Below are 23,763 nucleotides of genomic sequence, written 5' to 3'. Positions count from 1 at the left end.
TGGGATGTGATGTGTGAGTGCAGCCTAGAGAACTAGTGCAATGTCGTCTAGGGAGCCGATAAAAAGTTGTTTGGGGTGTCTCAAGTTCTAAAAGGAATGCTTGGGGTTCTTTGGGATCCTTATTGCCCCCATTACTGGGGGGTGCTGTGCGCATCGTGTGGCGCAGCACCACCCATGTGTGCACGGTGGGGCCCATTGTGTACACATGGGGGGTGCTACGCCGCACGATGCGCACAGCACCGCCCCCAGTACTAGGGGCGATAATTTTCCGGTTCTTTGGGGTTCATTGTGGTTTACTTTTATCATATATTAAATACATTTTCAAATTTACCCTTCTTCCCCACTCCAATCCCCTCTGCAGCCTCGTCCCACCATGCCATAATGGTCCCTCCTCCGGCAACCTGCAACACTGTCTCCCCTCCCCTTACCCCAGCCTTCCCTGCAACACTACCCACCATGCTCCCCACCCTTCAGCTCACCCACCTCTACAAACCCCAACGCACACCACACCCTCATCCCCGCCCGACCATCCCAACCCACGCATAAATGATTCTATTAATTTTCAATACATTTTTCAAAATAATTCCGGATCCCCAATTTATTTCTAATCTATTATAGACATTGTCTCCCCTTGATATCATCAAACTAGGGTAGTAGATTACGTGTTGGGAATCTCTTTCGAATATGGCAAAACACTACAAATCCAATACACCAATATATAGTCAGGGGTGACATTAACCATTGGTATGCCAAGATTCACAATGTGTAATCGCATCCATAAGGATCCCTCAAATTAAGGGACTGATCATATACTACAGATGAGAATTCATGTGAGAAATTCTTGAATGATCCGATTCAATGCACACGCAATATGTACATTCACAGTTGTGCCATAAAATTACCATTCTCAGGTACACATAGTGTGACGACCATATAAATCACATTAAATAATTAAAAAACTTAAACAATTTAATTTAAATATTCGGCTTTGATAGACACACCTTCAACTCTTGAATCTAGTTTATAGGTGACCAAAAACTTCCAACATTCCACCAGCGCATGCTATCCCAACAATATGGAACTAATAATAAAAAAATAGGGGACTAGGGAATCTTAAATGGTGAAAGATTGACTCAGACATTATATTAATTGAACTTTTTTAATTTGAGGAGGCACCAAATCATAGTATCTTGAGATTTGCTGTTCCACTATAAGACTAAGATGAGAAGTCTATGTCCTTAATACTCTTTAGCTTGTAACTCAAGAATCAAAGATCCTTGCCAATGCCATCTTCAAGTGCTTAGGCAGTTCATGGCTGATCATAAATGAATAAATAATGGTGAGAGGTCTACATCCTTATACTCTTTGGCTTATAGCTCAAGAATCAAAGCCCTTGCCGGCGATGGCATGATCTGCCCCTAACTCTAGGAAATTCTCATAAAACTGATATAAGTTTTAAGTAGGACCACCAACCTTTGCTTACTTAAATCAAGAGGAATAAAGGAACAAGCTGTTTAGGGGTCAACTAAACTTCAAACTTTCAGAAGAAGCCTTTTGTCTCTTTCTTCCTCTATTCAGTGATAGCCCTTTAGGTAAATAGCTTCAGAAGGAAGCTGTCCCAGTGCTCTCAACCATAAACCTCTACAATACTCTCTCTCTCTCTCTCTCTCTCTCTCTCTCTCTCTCTCACTCAAAATTCAAATACACACCCAACTCCCAACTGCCAATAACCGTCAATTCGCCAGCCAAAAATGTTAGAATTTAGAACTATCCCTTCGACATCCGAAGTCCTATCTGTCTATGCCTCTGTGTCCACCTCAACAATGCTTATTCGCACAATGGCAAACCAACTCATACCCCACCAGTTCCAAGGCTACATTTTCTCCCGCTTGCAAACCATCTTTGCCCATCTCATCTCCTCACCTCGGCTACTCATGACCATCGTTGTCGATGAATACACTGGCTTCCATCGCAACCAAATCTTCGATGCCTCTGAGATCTACCTACTCTCTAAGCTCACCTCCCCCAACTCTTCCTCCATGGACAGAGTCAAAGTAGCAAAAACTCCAATAGACAAGAACCTCTTGCTAGGGTTTGAAAAAGATCAAGAGATCATCGATTTCTTCCATGGGATTCAACTTAAATGGAAGCTCGTTTATCACGAAGACAATAACTCATCTCCGGGCTACAATGGCAACAAGGAATGCCGATGGTTTGAGCTGATTTTCGACGAGAAACACAAAGGAATTGTGTTGGATTCTTACCTGTCTCACGTTGTGGAGAAATCAAAGGCCTTGAAAGAAGAGAACAAGGTTGTGAAACTCTATACTCGTGGCCAGCTCTAAGGAGTTTCTAAAGGCGGTGGCCCTTGGGGATCCATTAACCTTGAACATCCCGCAACGTTCGATAAGTTGGCAATGGACTCAGAGCTTAAGAGGGCTTTGATTGAGGATTTGGATAGGTTTGTAAAGAGAAGAGAGTTTTATAGAAGAGTTGGGAAGGCTTGGAAGCGAGGGTATCTATTATATGGTCCTCCAGGAACCGGGAAGTAGAACTTGATAGCTGCCATGGCGAATTACCTCAAGTTTGACATCTATGATTTAGAGCTCGCAAGTCTTCGTAATAACTCAGACCTCAGGGGATTGCTGGTTTCGACCACAAACCGATCGATACTTGTGATAGAGGATATTGATTGCAGTATTGAGATGCAGGATCGTGCACATAGAGGAGGTAGATCACCGAACCAGGTCAGTTTCCTAAGCTCTTAGAGCTAGTTTAGTTATTTGACTTTGAGTTGAGGTTTTTTTTATTGCTATTATTTTATGGAAGAAAGATCCCGGCCTGCTTGGTCGCCTGGTCTCCATCCTCCCACAGGGTACCATGAAATGACGTCCTTATCCCCTTGGTGGATATCGAGGTCTACTTTTCATGAAAATGGATCATCTACAAGTACTTGCAGGTGAACCTACATGTGAGAAATAACCACTTGTTCTTTTTATTTTCATTAATACCCCTTTTCATCTTTTAAATGGCAAAAAAGAGCCAGATGGTTACCTCTCACACATAGGTGCAGAGGAACTAGACTCCTTTTCCATTGCTTTAGATGCCTTTGTAGAGACCATGTGACCAAGCAGGTATCTCTTTCCCTTTATTTTATTTATTTATTATTATTATTATTTTTTGGGTATAGGAAAAATAGATTAACCCCAACCCCAACCCCCTTCCATGGATAATTGAGTTGCTCAGCTGGTTAAGCGTCAGTCTTGCAAGGGTTTTGGTCTCGAGTTCGAGTCTATCCCGCCACCCTACGGCTGACCCCATCCTAAGGGCCTATGGGCCCTTGTAAGAATTGACAAGAAAAAAAAAACTCCCACTCATGTATTGATATTTGTTTTCAAAGATAAATGGTTATTTAGGTAATATATTGAAAGACTATTCTAAGGAACATTTTCAAAGACCGAACGTTCTTTAAAGATTATTTCGATATTACATCTCGATGTGGCAATTTCAACCGTTGGCTGTCTAAGAATAATTTGGATTTATTATTTTCCCAATTTCATACTCAAATTTAATCATACCTTCCCATTATCTCATGTATTGACATTTGTTTTTGTACCTTTTATAATCCTAATTTCATTTTTCCATAATTTTTAATTTTTTTGTCGCTACCACCCCACTAATTCTGTGTAGCTTATTGGATATGTTAGGAGATCTACTTGTCCATATATCCACCCCACCCCAAAAAAAAATAAAAATAAAGTTATAGGCTGTGTTTGATATATATTCTTGGAATGCATTATAGGTCAATTCGCATTCTCAGATGATAAAAATAACTATTTTTATCATTCAAGAATGTAAAACGAACCCAGAAATTAGAATGCATACCAAACACAGCCATAGAAAAAAGACAAACTAGTAATATATGGTGTAGCTGCTTGTTGAGATTTTGAGTGTCTAAAGCGTATCTCTATATATTTTGCATTGTAATTCAAACAGTTGACCCTCTCTGGACTCCTCAACTTCATCGATGGACTGTGGTCGAGTTGTGGAGATGAGAGGATCATTGTGTTCACAACCAATTACAAGGACCGATTTGATCCTGCTCTGCTACGACCTGGCCGCATGGACATGCACATTCACATGTCCTACTGTACTCCATCGGGTTTCAAGCTCCTCGCTTCCAATTACCTTGGCATCTCTGACCATCCACTCTTTGAGGAGATCGAACGGTTGATAGAGGAATTGAAGGTGACCCCTGCAGAAGTGGCTGAGGAGCTGATGACGTGGAGGTCACCCTCCATGGTCTGATTAATTTCACAGTTTCAAAACTCTGCTGCCACCAGCCCGTGCAGCCAGTAAGCAATCTCACACAGGTAGGGCATAGACCCCATGTGGACCCCATTCAAGCAGGAAGCTCGGGTAATGGAAATGGTGTCACCCCTACCTGTGTGAGGGCAGCCCACGGGCAAGCGGAAGCAAAGGATCCCAATCCTTAATTTCATCCATAAGAAGAATAATATGGAAAGTGATCAAGTCAAAGCACAGGAAAAAGTCAATGAGGATGGAGAAAGAGTTGATGGCAATGAAGGTGAAGAACTGAAGATGGACAAAAGGAGGAAATGATTGAACAGCAAGTGTACAAAAAACTAAGGGTGTCAATTTTAAGAACTGCTCAGCGCAGTTGGTAGACGTGTGCAGTGTAAAAACTCACCTAGCTATCTTCCATAAATCATATTTGAGATGTTGATTCAGTGTTGATGATTTAGATTTTAGATTTTAGATTTATGTGTATGCTTAGGAGCGGAGATTTTGTTTTTAAGTTTTTTTTTTTTTTGGTATTTGGTTCATATTTTTATGGGTTTTTTACAATTATCACCCCAAAAACTTTACTATCTACCATTATCCACCCAAAATCTTTGAAACAACTGTTACCCCCCTGTGCTGCAGACTAATAACCAACTGAACCCCGCCATTACAGACCTGTAACGGTGGGGGTTAGTCGTGATGGTTTGCCGTTTTCACGATTTTATTAGGACCAAAATACCCTTAGTAGTGAAATAAACCATTGTCACAGATTTGTTAGGACTAAAATGCCCTTACTAGTGGAATAAACCCTATTCTTCACTTTCTCTTCACCTCATCCTCTTCACTTCATCCTCTTCGTTTCAACTGTTGCAGCAAATCGGAGGAAGAAGGAGAAGCTCAGCTCAGCCCTCTTCTCAGGCCACGATTTCTTCCACCGTATAGAGAGGTGTCACCGTTAAAGGAAAAAACGTAGTTGATTGCTCTCTGAGAAGGGAAGAGAGAAGTGAAACCGGAGGAAGAAGAAGAACTTATCTCAGCCCTCTTCTCAGGCCACGATTTTAGCCCTCTTTGGTTTAACTATCTCCATCGTCTCAGGTGACATTGCAATTTCCGGCGAAGTTAAGGTTGTCTTCTTCTCCTTATTTTCTCTCTTCGATTAGGGCATAATATCACAATGTGTTGTTGTACCCTTTTGATATTTGTTGTAGATGATCTCTTGCATTAGATATTGTTTATTTTCTTCTCCTCCACCAGTTACATTTTTAATCCCATTCGTGTTCTATACACTCCAATGGAAAATTTCATTTGTGGTTCTTCTATTTCGTCTCGTTCACCATGAATGATCGCTTCTTTGGTGCTTGTCAAGACTTGCTCTGGCTGCAACTGTGGCCTCAAATCAGGTAGTAGCACTAGCCAATGTAATCTTGGAATAAGCTGGGTTAGAGTTTAGACATGTTGTTCTTCAATCCCCATTTAATTCGCATCCCAAAATCTGACATTTCCTCTAGATGGTCAATATGTTGAATCACTTTTTCAGTATGATTCAAATTTAGGAGATTGCATACCAGACCTTGAATGAAAAGAAACTCAACTTTGCTTCCATCTGGGTAGCAGGAATGGTCTTGCTACCCTCCTGGAAACCAAGGAAATAAAATGGGATCTAAAAGGATATGTTTGGAAAATACTAAAAACCTTGGAGGATATATATGAACCCATAGGGGAATGTGAAGTATTCCATTTTCTTGCCTGGGAACAGCGGTAGCAGAAATGTTATTCCATTTTCCTGGTTGCGAACGAGGGTTGCCCTTTGACATTTTATTGCATTAGATAAGCTACCATTTCTTGACAGTCCATCTAGACTATAGCATGTGATTACTCACCCCTGTTCTTGAGCTGCTTGCAGCCCGGGCATGTCTTCTTCTCCTTAGTTTCTCCAGTAATAACTTCCTGAGATGGCAAAGCATTGACTCACCTAGTTAAAATGTAAGCTTATCTTGACCAAGAGATCAAGGTACTCATTGAGTGGTCTTGAGAGAATGCACTTGTGCTTGGTTGTAGGACTTGGCGAACAAGTGGATAGTGATCTTTTTGGTCAACTCATTTAGATCCCCATGTACAAACACACAGCTGCAGATGGGTTTCTAGTGAATGAAAATCCAAGTAATTTCTAAAGAAATTATGGAAGTGGGTATTTGTTTGACAATTCATGAAAACATCAAATACTTCTTTGTTTAAAAAGGAAACATAGACTAATTAATCTATGGCTTGTTCTCCTGGAATGTTTGCAAGTAAGATGTCATCTGGGAGTGTGAATACCGGTTGTGCAAGGTGGGTGAGGTTCCAAAACATGGAATGTTATTGCTGGAGGAGATCTACTGTGAGGATTTCAGAGTCAATGGACAACCCAGATAGGCTGTATGATATTTGTTTTAACAGAGACAATGGTGGTTGCAGATTCTTCAGATGGGCAGTACCCATTGGTGAAACAAGCCAATCTGTGCATGCTAGTGATGCACCAAACAATGAGGGTGAAATAGAGCAGCAGAGAAGTGAAGAGATCGGTAGTCTGAATATTAGATTGAATACTGTGGAGAAGACTGTAGCAATAATGAAGATCACAAATCAAGTAGTAATAGCTCTGATTGTATTGTACAATATTTGGAATGTAGTGATTTAAGTCTGGGAATTTCAAAGTCATTTTGTTGAAGTCTATTTTGGTTACTCTTGGGTTATAATCATGGATGTTTATTAGTTTTGGGTTGTAATGATGCATGTTAATTATGGTTGAATATTGTAGTAAAGTAGCATCTTGTGAACTATTCTCTGTTATTAGAATATGGGTAGAATTAAGCATCAATGGTGTATGTTCACATCAAGGTGGAGCTGGAGCTGGAGATTCTCATCTGTCAAAACTTAACAAGGTGGTTTACATAACTTTCCAGTTGGATATTTTAGAGACCTGTCACTGTAGGTGCCAACAAAGTTCCTTTTTTTTTATGGTGCGGAATAGGAAAGGAAAAAAATAAACAAATAGAGAGAGAGAGAGAAGTACATGATTAACAGAGTCCTGAGATTTTTTACTGCTGTGCTGAGAGACTCATTATCATTATTTTCCCTGGTAAAAAAACTACTCCTAATCAATGAATGAGAATGGCCCAGAATATCACATTCAGTTTTAAATCTAGAGGTGCTCAAAATTCTTTAAAAGAATTTCTGAAAGAATGACAAATCCTGCGCAGCCCACGATCACAATAGAGAGGGTACGTGAATCTTCCTCCAGGGACAAGTTTGGGCAGTTTTAGAGACGGGGATGATTCTGAGTACACCTATCTGACCATGCCATGGCAGCTAGAAAAATTCCAAACAAAAAAAAATCCATTATCAGATTGAAACTGAGAAAATTAATGTAAACAGCTCCATGAAACTAACTAAAGCCACTTGGTTCCTGTTAAGATTCATGTGGGAATGAATGCTTCAAATATAACTACACAATCACCTAGGGATTGGGAAGAACATTCTATTTGATTTGATTTATTACTATATATGTTGGCAGAACAGAAACTAATTTAAGGTGAATAATTAAAATGTGTGGAGAAACAGTTACCTGCTGGAACACATTAATTATATACTGCTCATCATCTATTCAGTATGTCTAATGTTGTTGGATCGTGTCATTGAATATTTCTATAATCTATATTTGAAAGCAAGTCTACATTAAAGTATGGACAAATTCCACTTCTTTAGGGCTCCCAGCAGGCAGCAGGTAATTAAAAAGAAGTAGAGAAAGGAGAAGAGCAGCCAAACCAAACCAAACCAAATTTGTCTCACATAAAAAATAACATAAAGACCTCAAACACAGAGATCCACAAATAAAGTTACTGAAAATCAAGTCCAAAGGGCAGGATAGCAGTCAAGCCCCAAATAAGCCAAGAACCCAAGTACGAGTACATGTAAATAGGCTCTCTAAAAAAGTCACAATGAAATTACAAAGACCCATTGTACTTAATATTGTTACAAACAACCTATGACCCTACACCTTAATACCAGCCCACCCCAAGACATATTTGTAACTTCTAAAGACATGGTTGCAGCATCTCATTGAAGTTGGCTCCTCAACTCAAGATCACCTCACCATACCTATAAGTCATGAAACAAATTCCAAGTGACCAACTCTAATTAAGTAAATGTTAAATGTTTGTTTTAAATAAATCAAGTTAATTAAGTTTTACACCCCATTGATAATTAGTAGGACTCATACCCATTATTGTTGTGGGTTTGTTCTTCTGAATGCTACAACCTTTGCAGACTTGGCAGCCATTTTTCCCTTCACCTTGTCTTGTGCACACACAATGTCTGAAGTTGTAGTAGATTGCTATGAGGACCTCTGTGAGGACCTGGTTACCCTCTGTGAAGAGGTAGCATCAGCATCCTTGCTGTTTCTCTTTCTCTAAAAAAAGTCAAGAACAAAAACATTACATTCTACATAGTTTTATCATGCAAAACTAAATATGACATTGAGTATGTTATCATGCCATACCTTAGGAGCATTGCGAGAAGTAGATGGTCTCTTGTCTTTATACTTGCAAGTCCTCTTGTTATGATCAGTACCTTCACAGAGTTGACATTTGATACTCCTTGTCTTCTTCCTTGAATTGCATGGGACTGCCTCATCTGGTTCTCTTCTCCTACTCATACGAGGTCTACCAATCCCCCTCTTTAATATTGGAGGAAGCAAGTCAGTCTCTTGTAGTGTACTAAGATCACTCATTGGGTAAATTATTTTTTGATAGGCCATTAAATATCTTTCTGTGGTGTAAGCTGGATCACAATAGTCCTCTAAAGTTCCCCTATAATTTGGAATGCAAACTCCAGCATGTTTACAAGGTAACCCTGTTGCTACCCACACCCCAAACTCACAAGTTGACTCAATCATGTTAACAACATATCTTAGGCCAGACCCATCTTGTATCTCAAACAGCTCTCTACCTACTGAAATGGGTACACAGTGCCTCATACCCTTCCGTACTGCCTCCAGTTTCTCACAAATTGTTGGAGTTAGCCTTGTGACACTGGTTAAGCCACTCTCATACCTTTTATGTAATATTTTCATCATCTTCACTCTAAGACCATCCACCAAAGTAAGGATAGGCTTACTCCTCAAGGGTCCTACCCAGTGATTGAATGACTCAGTACAGTTGCTGGTGATGTGGTTACTTTTGGCTCTATGATCAAAAGCATGTCTTGCCCACATCGGTACTGGTGTCTTCATCAACCAATCATAGGCCCCTTCATTATCTTCCTTTATTTCATTCATAGCCTTTTGGAATCCATAGACATTATATGATTTGCATGCAACCTAGAACTGACTCCTCAGTTGAATGCCACTACCCCATCGTGACTTGAAGTTATTGTATAGGTGTCTGTAGCAATGCCTATGGTGTGCCTCAGGGAATAATTTTGTAATAGCTTCAATAAGACCCTATATATGAAAAGAATATTCACTAGTCAAAAACCTAAACATCATTAATATATTGCCATAAAATCAAAAACATAATGTCAATGATATTAGTCATACCTTCTGTTTATCTGTCATAAATGTATATGGAAGTCCTGTAGGTGTGACTGGACCTATGGCATCACGTAAGCAACTGAGAAAGAATAACCAACTGTCAGTGGATTCATTCTCAAGCATACCGTAAGCAACTGGATACATGCCATTGTTTCCATTGAAACAGCAGATACAAGAACTCCACCATATATTCCCTTCAAATGACATCCATCAAGGCCCAAGAATGGCCTGCATCCCTTCAAAAAACCTTGAACACAAGCATTAAAACATACAAACAAACGCCTGAACTGACGATCTACTCTGTATTCATCTCTAAATAATTCACTCTCTACCAGTCCATGTTGGAATCCATTCTGATATTCTATCGCTACTTGATTCCTAATATTTGTTCTCATTATCATGTCTGCATAAGTTTCCAGTCTCCTAAATGCTTTTTTATGACTTGAACTATCTTCTCCTAGGGCAGTCCATTTAGCCCTATACAATTGCATATTGCAGGTGTCCAATGCATACTGATCACTCAACAGTTATTCCATGGTTTTCATACTCATATCTGGGTCCGATCTAATTTTGGACCCAATCTTTCCTGCTATCCAACGTGCACTTACTTCCTTATTTCTAACTAATTTCATACATGTGTGAGTGGGAGTAAATGTCTTGATAGCAAATATAATGTCATCTTTTAAACGTGAAGCATATATCTTCCATGGACACCCTTTTTCTGCACAAATTGCACTCACTTTTTTGCCCTCATTTTTTATCTTCAACGTCTTAAAACATTCTTGCACTTCATAATTCTTCAGAACTTCTCTGAAGTGCTGCTCATTCCTGAACAATTGTCCAACTGTCAAATGGATCCTATTGCTTGGATCCCTCACTATATCAGACTGAGTGTCATAATCCTCTTCCTCACCATTTGATCCCTCTTTACTATTCTCTTCCTCTTCTGCATCACTTCCAAATTCTTCATAGTCTTCATCACAACTCTTTGAACTGTCACTTAAATCATCAGATTCTCTAGCTACATAATCAGAATTTGATTTGTCATTGTTCACTTCCTGTTCCTCACCCTCAAGTACCCTGCTAGCTGATGGATTGGTTGGATCAGGTGATGGAATGATTGCATCATTACTTCCCAAATATACAATGGTAGTAGTAGTTGTAGTAGATCTCACAATACTAGCACTCCTACACCTACTAGACATACCAACTTCAGTAAAAGCAACCCCACTATCATGCATAACTGCAGAACTCCTATTGTCAAATGTGACTCGGTTATGAGATGCACTAGTTGATCCAAGAACAGCAGTCTAACTGCTATTATGCATTAAAATAGCACCACCCTTCTGAACATTCATGTCACCATCCCTTTGAATATTTCTGCCACCATCCCTTTGAGGATTACTGAGGCCACCCCTTCTTATATTAGCTTTTGGCCTAGTACTTGTAGACATATCAGTAAGGGGAACAGCTGGATATGGTGCTCCAATCTCTGGTCTATTTCTTGCAGTATCACCCACAAACTTGACATAGTGTCCATTGATGGTAACATTATCAGTGTTATTACCAACTTGGACATTGTAGACATACATGTGGATACAATCCACCTGAGTACCAAGCATGTCTACCATTTCCATCACATCTTTATCTGTCTTCACTACCATATATTTCATCTTGTCAACTGTCAAATATTTGACATTGAAGTCCACAGATCTCCCTTTGGGAACAGTACTCAAAAGTGAGTTATATATGTCAGATATCATATCTAGGTAACCATATCGTTCAACATCAATAATCTTTGTAAATGTGCCTTGAAGATAGTGGTACTGTACTTCAGTCGTTGTCATCTTGAAAATTAGAGACGGTTTGGCTACATGGTATATGGATTTTATAGAAAAGTGGGAGAAGCATCACATTAGTCAAGAACAGTCATTAAAATTCAAGTTTGACAAATTACATCCAAGTATCAATATTATTAGATAAACTTCTCAACTAAAGAAACAAATACAAGATTATCCATTAGATAAACTTCTCAATTAAAATGAGGATTTCAGTTTCAAGAAGGGAAGAAGTTAGGACTTTTAAATGGAAAAAAAATTCATGCAAAAGCCTAAACCTTTGCCTATTTTTAGAACCAAATTTGCAGCACCCCATTGAAGTTGGGTCACACACAAGAAAAATGCATTTTACACAGTCAAACTACAACAAAGTTGGGTCACATTAAAACAAAATGCAAGTGACAATGAGTGTTGACTTGGATGAAATATGGTCCATATTTCTGGTGCGATCTATGAGAACAGTCTGTTTGCTAGGGTCCATGCATTTTGTATTGGTCTTTGATTTGTAGAATAACCATGACTGCTAGTTTACTACGATTATGTTTAAAGGGAGGGCAGCTGCCTCCTTAGTTAATGAACTAAAATAGAATGAAGCAGCATTTCTATCAACATAGAAGAGAATCAACAAATGTGACTACTTAACTAGCTAAATCCCATGTAACCAGGCAAGAGATTGATCAAGGAATGCATTCTTTATGTAGCATCTTGAAGAGAAAAACAGAAAATCTCTCTATTTTCAAGCAAAAATAGAACACCAGACACAGACGCCAAACATGTTTATGAACATGGTATGAACAGTTTTTGCTATGAAGAAACTTACATTTAATTTGTAATTTAGAAAGATCAGTCTCGGATTCTCTATTCACCATGAGCACCTTCCCTAAAAATCAATTCACCTAGCATGTCTAAAATGGCAACCCCCATTAGGACCATACAGAAATGCACAGGGGGTTTACCAGGCCAGCTGGCCACCCCTCTCACCCCACTTCACTCTCTCTTTGTCTCTCTCATAAACTCTTTCCTCTTTCTTCTCTGCCATCATTACACTTTCTGGCTTATATCATGAATTCACTCTCATTTGTTTATCAGCTAGTACTAAATAGTTCAATTTTACTGCAGAGAAGTCCCCGCCAATAAATCAAACAACACCATTACAGAACCTCTGTGAGCTTTTATACCATCTTGTGCTTGATTTCAAGGGTGTACAGTTTAAGGCTAGTAATATACATGCTCTTCTATAGAGCTTAAAGACAAAACTACAAAAGAAATGAGCAAGTAAAAGAAAGGAAAATACTAGAATTTCTTACAACAGAATGTTAAGACAAATAAGACAAATGTGGACAGGAGGGAAATACGCCAGATTAGAAGACAGGTTATCTGTTCAAGCACAATTATCTGTGACAAGGTTTCTGTACTGATCCTTACAGGAAATAGAGAAGGGAATCCTAAGCAAATGGGAGGAAATAAGGAAAATGGGTTGATGTGTGCCAATGTCATGAACTCCATTTACCATTGGATAAGGGGTCTATAATCTTCCCAAACATCACCACCACCCCCACTTCAATGCAACATAAAAAAAGAGAAATTGGACAGATCTCACACAAAACAGAGACAGATCCAATAATACCATTATCATAATCACAAAAGGAACAATCTCACACTAAAATGGACATGTCTCACACAAAACAGAGATAAATGAGTTCAATAAACGACAAATCTATAGTAGCAACAAATTAACGGAAAATCTTTTCAAAACATTCACAACGAATAGAAATTTGAGCCGAAAAACCTTAGTTCTTAGCGAGTTTGAACCAAAAAATATACCTTTGTGCCCTTGCTCGCTTCTCTCTTCCCTTCTCAGAGAGCAATCTACATTTTTTCCTTCTGTCTTGCTCCGAGAGCTTTAACGGTGGCACCTCTCTATCCTTTTATAAGGTGGAAGAAATCGTGGCCTGAGAAGAGGGCTGAGTTGAACTTCTCCTTCTTCCTCCGGTTTGTTACGATAGTTGAAACAAAGAGGATGAAGTGAAGAGGATGAGGTGAAGAGAAAGTGAAGAATAGGGTTTATTCCACTAGTAAGGGCATTTTAGTCCTAACAAATCTGTGACAATGGTTTATTTCACTACTAAGGGTATTTTGGTCCTAATAAAATAGTGAAAACGGAAAACCATCACGACTAACCCCCACCGTTACAGTGTCCGTAACAGGGTTCATTGGTTATTAGTCCGCAGCACGGGGTGTAACAGTTGTTTCAAAGATTTTGGGGGTAATGGTAGATAGTAAAGTTTTTGGGGTGGTAATTGTAAAAAACCCTATTTTTATTTGTTTTATGGATGGATGTTTGATTATTCATATGCTTGAGAATGAATATTTAGTTATTTGTATACTTAGAAATAGATATTTGATTATAGTATGCTAAGGTAAAAATTTAGAAATTTGGTTACTATAAGAGTACCTGCAACCGATTAGGAATCGAAACTATGATACCCATTCATAATCTTATCGGTTCTCATGTTTGGATGGTTCTATTCTCAGCCCCAGAAGTTCGGAATCGATTAGAACTCGTCCTGATTAGTTAGAATTGTCAGGATTTACACCCTTACAAACAACATGAAGTATTCTAAAGAAACGTAAGAGGAGGAAATCAACTCTTTTGGAGCCAAAGTAGCATGGACTAGAGCTCTGTGAAACTTACATAAGGTAGTAGCAGGGTTTCAAAAAGTGGAATCATGGATTGAATCGATTAGTTCTAATTCCAATCTGAATCAACCGGAATAGACAAAAATTGACCATAATTGATTGGAAACGGAGCAGAATTGGTGGGAATCAGCCAAAATCGGTTGTCAATCATTCACAACAGATTTTGATCCAAATAGATCGATTCGACCTGTAATACCTTGCATCTTTGTGTTAAGAAAACAACGCCCAGAATGGCAATTTGCAGAAGTAAAATGAAAATAGAGAGAGCACACACAACGCACAACACAGAGATTTACATGGTTCAACTCCAAGATCGAAGCTACGTCAACAGCCAAGCAATAGAACAGATTTCACTATTTTTCTCTGAAAATGTTACAAACCCTCGTAAGCCTATCTCAAAGAGATAAGAACATTATATAGGGAAGCCCAAACCCCAAAAAATACACAAATGCCCCTAGCCCAAAAATTGCCAAAAAACCTGAGCCGAACCAAAACATAACACATGGCTCAAAAGTACTCATTTTGAAGATCTCGACGAGCCTAACACAACTCCACCCTAAAGTGTAGAACCCCACCATTTTTTGACATTCCGAGGTCGTTTCAAGGCCAAATCGGCCCTTTGAAGGTCTCAACCGCACTTTCTGGATCAAATCAGGCTTCACCAACAACACTTTGGTTCATGGTTTAATATTATTATAATCTTGGTGTCGACAAGTTGACCATAATGTGGAAGAGGAAGTTGGTATGGTGGATATGGGTTTATGTAAGTATACAGTTTAATGTATTGATTATTAAAGATTTTATATAATTGTTTGAGCTATTTTAACGATTATTTGATTGATGATAATATTTTATTAGTATTCTTGTTAGGCTTCTGGCAATGTCAAACTACATTATTCAATGGGTTGTAATAGTGGTAACCTCATAGATGGGCTGAGGATTCTATTCTGGCAATCTCTTGCTCGAGCCCAAAGTGGCCGAGCTCTGTTAACGCACTTCTCAACAGTGTAAGTTGAAGTGACTGAGATGACCAAGCTCCAGCATGTGATGAAGTGACTGATCTTGGCAGCTGGTGAAAGCAATCTCTAGAGCGACATATTTCTGAAGTCATGTAGCAGTGTCTCATAGTGATTTGTCGACCTAAAGGTTTTTTGTTATTAAAGATGGTCAAAGCCGTACTGAGTTGAAGAGACATTTGAAGTGACAACCAAGCTGAAAAGGTAGCCAAGGTGACAATCACACGTTCAACAGTTGTAGCCGAGCTGAGCATATGAGGCCAAGGTGACGAGGCATCCAAAGTGATGTCCGAATGGACTAAGGCACTCGAGATGATAGGGCATCTAAGGTGGTGGCCGAGACAACCAAGCAACCAAACAGCCGAAGTATTGAAGTGAAAAAACAGCCAAGGTGTAAGGTCCGCCGACGTCTGATCAGGCCATTATTTAGCTCAAATAGATGAGTTGATGTATATGCTCGATCAACTGATATTTATGCTCAATCAGGAAAGTCAGTGATACTCATGTAAGGGTATTTATGTAATATCCCTTTATATGTTCTAATATAATCTTACTTGTATTAATGCCCAGCCTGTGAGGGGCAATCTAGTAATTAGTCCATCTGACCTAAACCCTAGTTTTTCTATATATACTAGCTGGAGGCAGCAGTCTGGGTATTCCAAACTAGATACTCAGGGTGTAATGCTTTAAACAACCTTGTGCTTAAAACCCTAACCCTAACAATCTTAAAGCATTAGGATATTTGTTTCCCTGCGATCAAGATCAGCTTTGGATTTTTTGGATTCACAATTTGTTTTTGAGAAATCGGCCTTGGTGTTCGTCATTCACGATTCCAAGATCGGCTTCGTGTGTGTTGATCGATTTATGGTTCGTTGTTCTTCAATCACGGTTCTGCTCTTGAAGTTCGTTTTTGGTTTGTTTTTCCTTCATTGATTAAATAAAGGAAAGTGTGAAACAGAGTGCACGCAGTCCCTTGATTGATTAAACTAAGAAGAAAAAGAGCAGCTTTTGTCTTTTCTTGTGACAAAGCTTTAATCAAACTTTGATTTGATCGAAAGGAAAACAAAAAGGAAGGTTTGCAGAACGCTATTTTCAAAGTTCCTCTTTATTTTCTTTGATTTGATTATTTAAAAGAAAAGAAAAGAAGAAGGCATTAACTTTGTCAGAAAGTACGTTTGCTTTTGGAATCTTTGCTTTTGATTCAATTCAAAAGCCAAAAGTGGTTTGGCATTGAATGTTCGTTGGCATTAAAATAACAAAAAAAAAAAAAGGAAGAAAGGACAAAGGTACAAAAGCAAATCGGTTTCTCAAAAGTTTTTCTGACAAAAGCTAAAGCATCTGACGGTTTGGTCTTCATTCAAGTTCTGGAGAAATTCAGAGATTTAGAATTTGAAGCCAATCACTCCTTCTATTCCGCTGCTGGTTTCTCAGACGCACTCAAGTTCAGGAATTTGCTGAGTTCTCATTGGAGTGGGACTATTTTATTTAGTGACGCCGTTGCATCGTTTGAAATCTTTTCCTCCATCGTCTGAATCCAGGGTTCTCCATCTCAGGTGTGATTGTTCTTTGAAGTATTTATTTTTTATTTAAATTTTTACTTGGACATATAAACAAATCACTTAACAATGGAGAAACATGCTGTTCCAATTGAGATGATCAAATTAGAAAGCTTTAGTGGCTCGAGTTCAGTTCTTGGAAAAGGATGACTCAGCTTGGTCAAGTACCTCAATATCTTCTACACTCGTAGTAAATAAATTTTCTCGATTGTACGGACCTAATCAAGCCCAATGGATAAGTGATGAAGACTTTTGCAAAGACTACCTATTGAACTCGCTCAATAGGTCCAGAGACCTATAGTAAATATGAGACTGCAAAAGAGATTTGGGAAAACCTAGAAGTCCAATTCAAAAAGGAGGAGGACCTATCAAAAACTCACTTGGTTGACAAGTTTATGGACTTCAAGTTTCAAGAAGATAAGGAGATACTTCCACAAGTAACAGACTTTGAGAACTTGAGAACAAAATTGAACCAAGAAAACATCCCCGTTGTTGATGCATTCTTAGTGGGTGCAATTATCTTTAAGTTACCCTCTACCTGGCATTCCTTTAAAACTGAGATGCACAGAAAGAAAACACAAGTTGGGCTGGATGATCTTAAACGGTTCATTAGAATCGAAGATGAGAATAGAGCCAGGAATAACTTGGAGATGGTGAAACAACAACAGGCATCTGCCAATTTGGTTTCACAATCCAAGAAATATCCTAGGCAGTCCAAGCCACCTAAGAAAGAACCCCAAAAGTTGGAGGCCAAAAAGACTAATTTTAAAAAGAGGGGCAAGTGCCGCAACTGTGGGAAGTGGGGTTACTATGCATCTGAGTGTAGGGGTCCTAAGAAAGGGAACACTGACACACCACAGAAGGAAGTTCACATGCTGGTGGACAAGACTGAGCCTACTAACTTTGTTGCCATGATTGGTAAGGGTAAGGGGTTGGCCAGTACATCTTCAGATTGGTGGTTAGACTCTGGAGCGACTTGTCATGTTTGCAATAGCAAGGACCTGCTCACCGATGTTGTTCAAGTAGCGAGACTCCACCGTTGCAAATAGAGAAGTCGTGGAAGTGGCTCAACAAGGGACAATAATCTGGTTCTATCATCGGTAAAATATTAACTTTGAAAAATGTTAAAATCTTTCCTGGTTTTGAAAAGAATTTAATTTCCATTGGAATTTTGCTTGATGCTGGCATGTCTATTACTTTTAGTAGTGGTAGAGTAACATTGTCTGTTAACTCCTTCTATTTTGGATGTGCTTATAATTTGAATGGTATGTTTAGGTTGAGTTTAGCTAATGAGACAATAAACCAGGTTAACCATAATTCACTTGATCCCAAAATACTACATTGTAGGTTAGGACATGTGAACTATAGGAAAATGCTCAAACTAGCTAAAACTCATAATTTACCATTAGACACTTCAATTAGATTTAACAGATGTGAAGTGTGTGCTCAAACTAAAATAACTAGAAAATCGTTCAGACCGGTTTCTAGGAGCACTCAACTTCTTGAACTTATACATTCTGACATTTGTGACTTTAAAAGCTACACAACTAGAGGAGGTCGGAAGTATTTGATAACATTTATAGACGATTTTTCTAGATATTGTCATTTATACCTGTTAAAATCTAAAGATGAAGCTTTTGAAAAATTTAAAATTTTCAAGAATAGGGTAGAAAATCAGTTGAACTTGAAAATTAAAAGATTTAGAAGTGATAGGGGAGGAGAATACAAATTGACAGAGTTCAAGGAATTCTGTGCCTCTGAAGGCATAATCCTTGAAACTACTGCTCCTTACTCACCTCAATCAAATGGCATAGCTGAAAGAAAGAACAGGACGTTAACAGAGATGTTAAACTCCATGTTATTGACAGCTGGTATGCCCTCTTGCTATTGGGGAGAAGCAGTGTTGACTGCAAATCACATTCTAAATAGACTACCACATTCAAAACTGACTTCTACACCTTATGAACTATGGCATAATCATCCCTATAGATATGACACTCTTAAGGTTTGGGGCTGTATAGCTTATGTTAGGATACAAGACCCTAGGAAACCTAAGGTGGGAACTAGAACAAACACTTGTGTATATCTAGGTTGTGCAGAAGACAGTGCTGCAGACCGGTTTTTGGATCTATCAACCAATGTGGTGATAGAATCTAGGGATGTTATATTCTTTGAGGATAAATTCCTTAGAGATAAAGGCCTGACCTTGCCTGGTTTGACTGAAGTGGTTACAGAATCACCTTTGGAATCTGAACCAATTGTTTCTGACACTACTCCCACAATGCTCCTTGAATCAGAATCTAGAAGAGTATCTACTAGAGATCGAGTACCTAAGAATTTTGGTGAGGATTTTGTGACCTACCATTTAGAGGCTGATCCATCCACCTATAAGGAAGCGATGAGATCTAGGGACTCACTGTTATGGAAAGAAGCCATTGATGAGGAAATGAGCTCTTTAATGCAGAATGAGACCTGGCACCTTGTTGATTTGCCTAGAGGGGCCAAGACAATAGGGTGTAAGTGGGTACTGAAGAAGAAACTTAATCCGGATGGGTCTATAGCCAGGTATAAAGCACGATTAGTAGCTAAGGGCTATACACAGGTGAGAGGGATAGATTATTTTGACATCTTTCTCCGGTCTGCCATTTGGCAACAATAAGGATTCTTCTTGCCATAGCATCTATTGAGCACTATGTTGTGCATCAAATGGATGTAAAAACGGCTTTCCTTAATGGAGACCTAACAGAAGAAATCTACATGAACCAACCTGAAGGGTTTGTCATGGAAGGTTCTGAAAAAAGAGTTTGTAAATTAAACAAATCTCTCTATGGTCTTAAACAAGCACCTAAATTGTGGCATGAGAAGTTTGACAAGACAGTAAAGAGCCTTGGTTTTCAAACCAGCAACTCGGATAAGTGCCTTTATTTTTTGTCTGAGTCAAACAAGGTCGCGATTATTTGCTTGTATGTAGACGACATGTTGATTCTAGGTTCTGATCTCTCTGTAGTGAGTGACATTAAAGAAACCTTGTCCAAAGAATTCGACATGAAAGATCTTGGTGTGGTAGACACCATTCTTGGAATGAGAGTAAGCTTCAGTGAGCAAGGGATCACCCTTAGTCAGACTCATTACATTGAGAAGCTATTTTCTAGTTGGGGATACAGTGATTGTAAACCGATTGAGACACCCTATGACTACAACAAATGGTTGAAACCTAACACAGGTGACACCGTGAATCAGTTAGATTATTCTAAACTGATTGGTAGTCTCATGTATGCAATGAGTTGCACTAGGCCAGACATAGCCTTTACGGTAGGCATGCTGAGTCGTTTCACTAGTAATCCTGGAAAAGAGCATTGGGATGCCCTATCGAGGCTGATGAGATACCTTAAGGGTACTCAAGGTTATGCTTTATGTTATAATGGACATCCTCCAACTTTGGAAGGATATTCTGATGCATCTTGGTGCTTAGATTTGGGAGACAGCAGATCCACCAGTGGTTATGTATTTACACTAGGAGGAGCAGCTGAGCATGGAAATCCAAAAGACAGACTAGTATTGCTCATTATCTATGGAATCGGAACTTTATGCTCTAGCTTCAGGAGATGAAGTAGAGTGGATAAAGGATCTGATCATGGATATTCCATTGAGGAGTTTTAAGTTAAACTCTATATCTATATTCTGTGATAATCAAGCAACAAAGATGATTGTGAATAACTCACTCTTTAATGGTAAGAGGAGACACATCAGGCTGAAACAGGCCATGCTGAATTATAGAACAGAACAAGGGATTATCACTTTGATTGATGTGAGATCGAAGGATAATACGGCAGATGCCCTTACAAAGGGATTGAACAAAGATCGAACATTCAAAACTACAGGGGAGATGGGGTTAAAGACCATTTAGTCAGGTCTTAACCTAACCCAATATTATTTTGAATTATTCGAATCTCATCTAGCCTTGGTAAGCATTCGGGACAGTTTACATGTTTCAGATAACTTAGTTAGGTTACTAAGTATGGGAGTTTGTGAAACCATTCCAAACTTGATGGTGTAGCAAATTTTCATGTGAAGTCTCCTTACTTTGTTATTCCACAAAGGAATATGAAACATGTCTGATATGTTTCAATGATATTGTGCTAGTCTTTATGTCTTTCCAAATTTGATGACATGTCTTTCATAGTATGGTGTACCATTCCAAATTTGATGATACAACATAAATCTATGACTGATATGACGAATACAGTATTCCAAATGGAAACATGGTATGGTCCTTATGATAGAGACTATATAGGATCGAGTTCTTGTAAAGAAACTTGATGATGATGCTTATTGTTTTTTGATTTACCTTTAGCCATATATGGAATGTACTAAGTTCTTATTGTTGAACTAGATACTATTGTGCAAATGATTGAATTCATAATATCTTATGAAATTCATATTTGATAAATTACAGAGAATGGCGAAGATGAAGGAGAACGGTTGAATCTGGATCTCGATGAGGATGACTTACTTGATGAGTAAAGTCACATGGATTGCAAGGACTTTTCCTTTTGATTATTTCTTTTGGTTTAGCCACTTGCATGTGGAACTTCGGATTTATTGTTGGGTTTAGTTTTGATCTAAAACCCTAGTTTTATTTCTTGAAGTTTACTTATTTCTTATTTGATTTATTGGATTACTGATATTCAATTTATATTGATTCAATTACTGATTGAACAATGGTTCCTATACATGTGTAATGGATATATGTAGAACATAGGAGGAGATTGTAAGGGTATTTATGTAATATCCCTTTATATGTTCTAATATAATCCCACTTGTATTAATGCCCAGGCTGTGAGGGGCAATCTAGTTATTAGCCCATCTGACCTAAACCCTAGTTTTCCTATATATACTAGCTGGAGGCAGCAGTCTGGGTATTCCAAACTAGATACTCAGGGTGTAATGCTTTAAGCAACCTTGTGCTTAAAACCCTAACCCTAACAACTCAATCAGATATTACCTGCAAGCTGATGATTGTGCTCGACAAGATGAGACTCAAAAGTTAATCTAGGTCAAGAACCCTGAAGATATTCTGATCTGAAGGTCAAATCTCTTTCCTGCTCAAATCTGTCACACCCAAGGGGTCAGCGTAAAAGGCGTCCGAGAAGCCAATCAGAAGTCGAAACATCACCTGACATTCTAGCATGTCATGGGGTGCAACTCACGCAAAACCAATCTTGTGTTGTAAGCCATTTGAACTTGGAGAGAGATTATAAAAGCTGCAATCTCTCACTTATGAAACATGTTTAGCAAAAGTTTATCAAGTGTTAAGCAAAAAGAGTTAGAGCTAACCCAATATGTTACACCCGCACTCTAGATATCCCCTTATATCTGAGGCAGTTTAGACTTTACCCAATGAGTAATGCCTTATGACCATAGTCAACCCTGATGACCTTGAACTGAAAATACCATAGGAAGAATCCCCTTGAAGATTTGGAAGTGTGGGCCAAAGCCCCGCCACTTTCCTTGAAGTTTGGACCATGACAGTAGCACCGGAGTCATGAATGGACTCACTCTTACTGAATCCGCTCGCGGATCCGCCCGTGTTGTCATCAGCCTTTTTAGTTTATTTTCTTATGGGACCCACATACCCGTGTCTCGGACACCCTAATTGAACCTTTGGACCATGTGGACCCCTACCCCTACCAGTTATTGGTCAGGTGGGACCCATAAACCCTAATTTAGGTAAATAATGGGTTTTATACACCCTAGCCTAAACCAAACAAGACCTAAGGGCTAATAGGTCTAAATGAGGTTTGGACCCAACCTAAATAGACCCTAACTACCTAAATGGACCTAAGGGCCATGACTTGAGCCAAACATGGCCTAATGCCTACCCCAAAACACATTTAAAACCTAAGGACCTAAACCACATCCTAAAGACCCCTAACCAAACACTCCCTAAGGTCCCTTCTACCCCCTTAAAACTAAAAGAACCCCTTTTATTCTCTTATCCCTCCCCCTCCCCAAAACCGTGGAGGAGAAGAGACAAGAGAAAGAGAAGAAGGAGGAAGAAAGAGGGAAGAAGTAGGAGTGAAAGAGGAATGAGAGAGGAAGGGAAGAAGATGGGAGCTATGCCAAAATGGCTAGCTGCCCCACATCTCCTCCTCTTGCTCACCAGACCAAGAAGGAAGAAGAAGGTGAAGGACAAGAGATGGAAAGGAAGGGAGGAGAGCATGAAGGCTCACGTAGCCTTGGACTCCACCCCTCCATGGGAGGACCTCACCAAGGTAAGCTCCCTGAACCTGGTTCTCCCCATTTTTCCCTTTGATTTTGGTAGAATCCTTGAGCTTGGATTGACCTAGAGTTCCATTGGGACTCAAGGTAGAGCTCGGTCCCTAGTTGGAGCTCTAATGGAGCTGACCTAGGTCTGGTTTAACCCCATTGGTGCTACTATTACAGCCATTGTTGGAGAACTTGGGTTATGAACTTTGAAACCCGACCCTTGGACCCCAAATTGAGACCCAACCTTGTGGATCTTGGATCCATGAGGTTAAGCCTAGGTTCTAGTGACCCTAGGAATGCTTAGACACCCCTCCCCTATTCCTGAGATGCTAAGGAGCTCCCAGCTTCAAGTTGGAGCTGAAACTCCTTAAAATCTTGGAAGAGACTGTCGGCGGACGAACGACCGGATCCATCTATCATGGTACCTCCCGTTAGTCCACCCAGTATAACCCCTGTGTGTTGGCCTGAGCAGACGAAGGCACAAATTCACTCTGTTTGCCTCCGCCGGA

At 39.3% G+C, this 23,763-nt stretch overlaps 1 protein-coding gene and 1 long non-coding RNA gene across 2 annotated transcripts; both read left to right on the top strand.

Annotated features, from left to right (window-relative positions):
- The first annotated feature begins 1,741 nt into the window (after positions 1-1,741).
- On the top strand, positions 1,742-2,801 carry LOC122646023 (AAA-ATPase At2g18193-like). Its single transcript, XM_043839479.1, has 2 exons — positions 1,742-2,338; positions 2,375-2,801. Exons 1-2 carry the CDS (start codon positions 1,752-1,754, stop codon positions 2,550-2,552), a joined length of 765 nt encoding a protein of 254 aa, XP_043695414.1. The 5' UTR covers positions 1,742-1,751; the 3' UTR covers positions 2,553-2,801.
- Positions 2,802-4,276: 1,475 nt separating this feature from the next.
- Positions 4,277-23,042, top strand: LOC122646024. The gene is made up of 3 exons (XR_006330551.1): positions 4,277-4,319; positions 20,596-20,599; positions 23,031-23,042. It is a non-coding gene; the product is annotated as an uncharacterized LOC122646024 (long non-coding RNA).
- The last annotated feature ends 721 nt before the right edge of the window (positions 23,043-23,763 follow it).

This window comes from Telopea speciosissima, chromosome 11 (genome assembly GCF_018873765.1).
Source record: "Telopea speciosissima isolate NSW1024214 ecotype Mountain lineage chromosome 11, Tspe_v1, whole genome shotgun sequence".
Taxonomy (NCBI): domain Eukaryota; kingdom Viridiplantae; phylum Streptophyta; class Magnoliopsida; order Proteales; family Proteaceae; genus Telopea; species Telopea speciosissima.
Note: the sequence above shows the minus strand (reverse complement) of the source record. Positions and strands in the feature narration are given on the sequence as shown.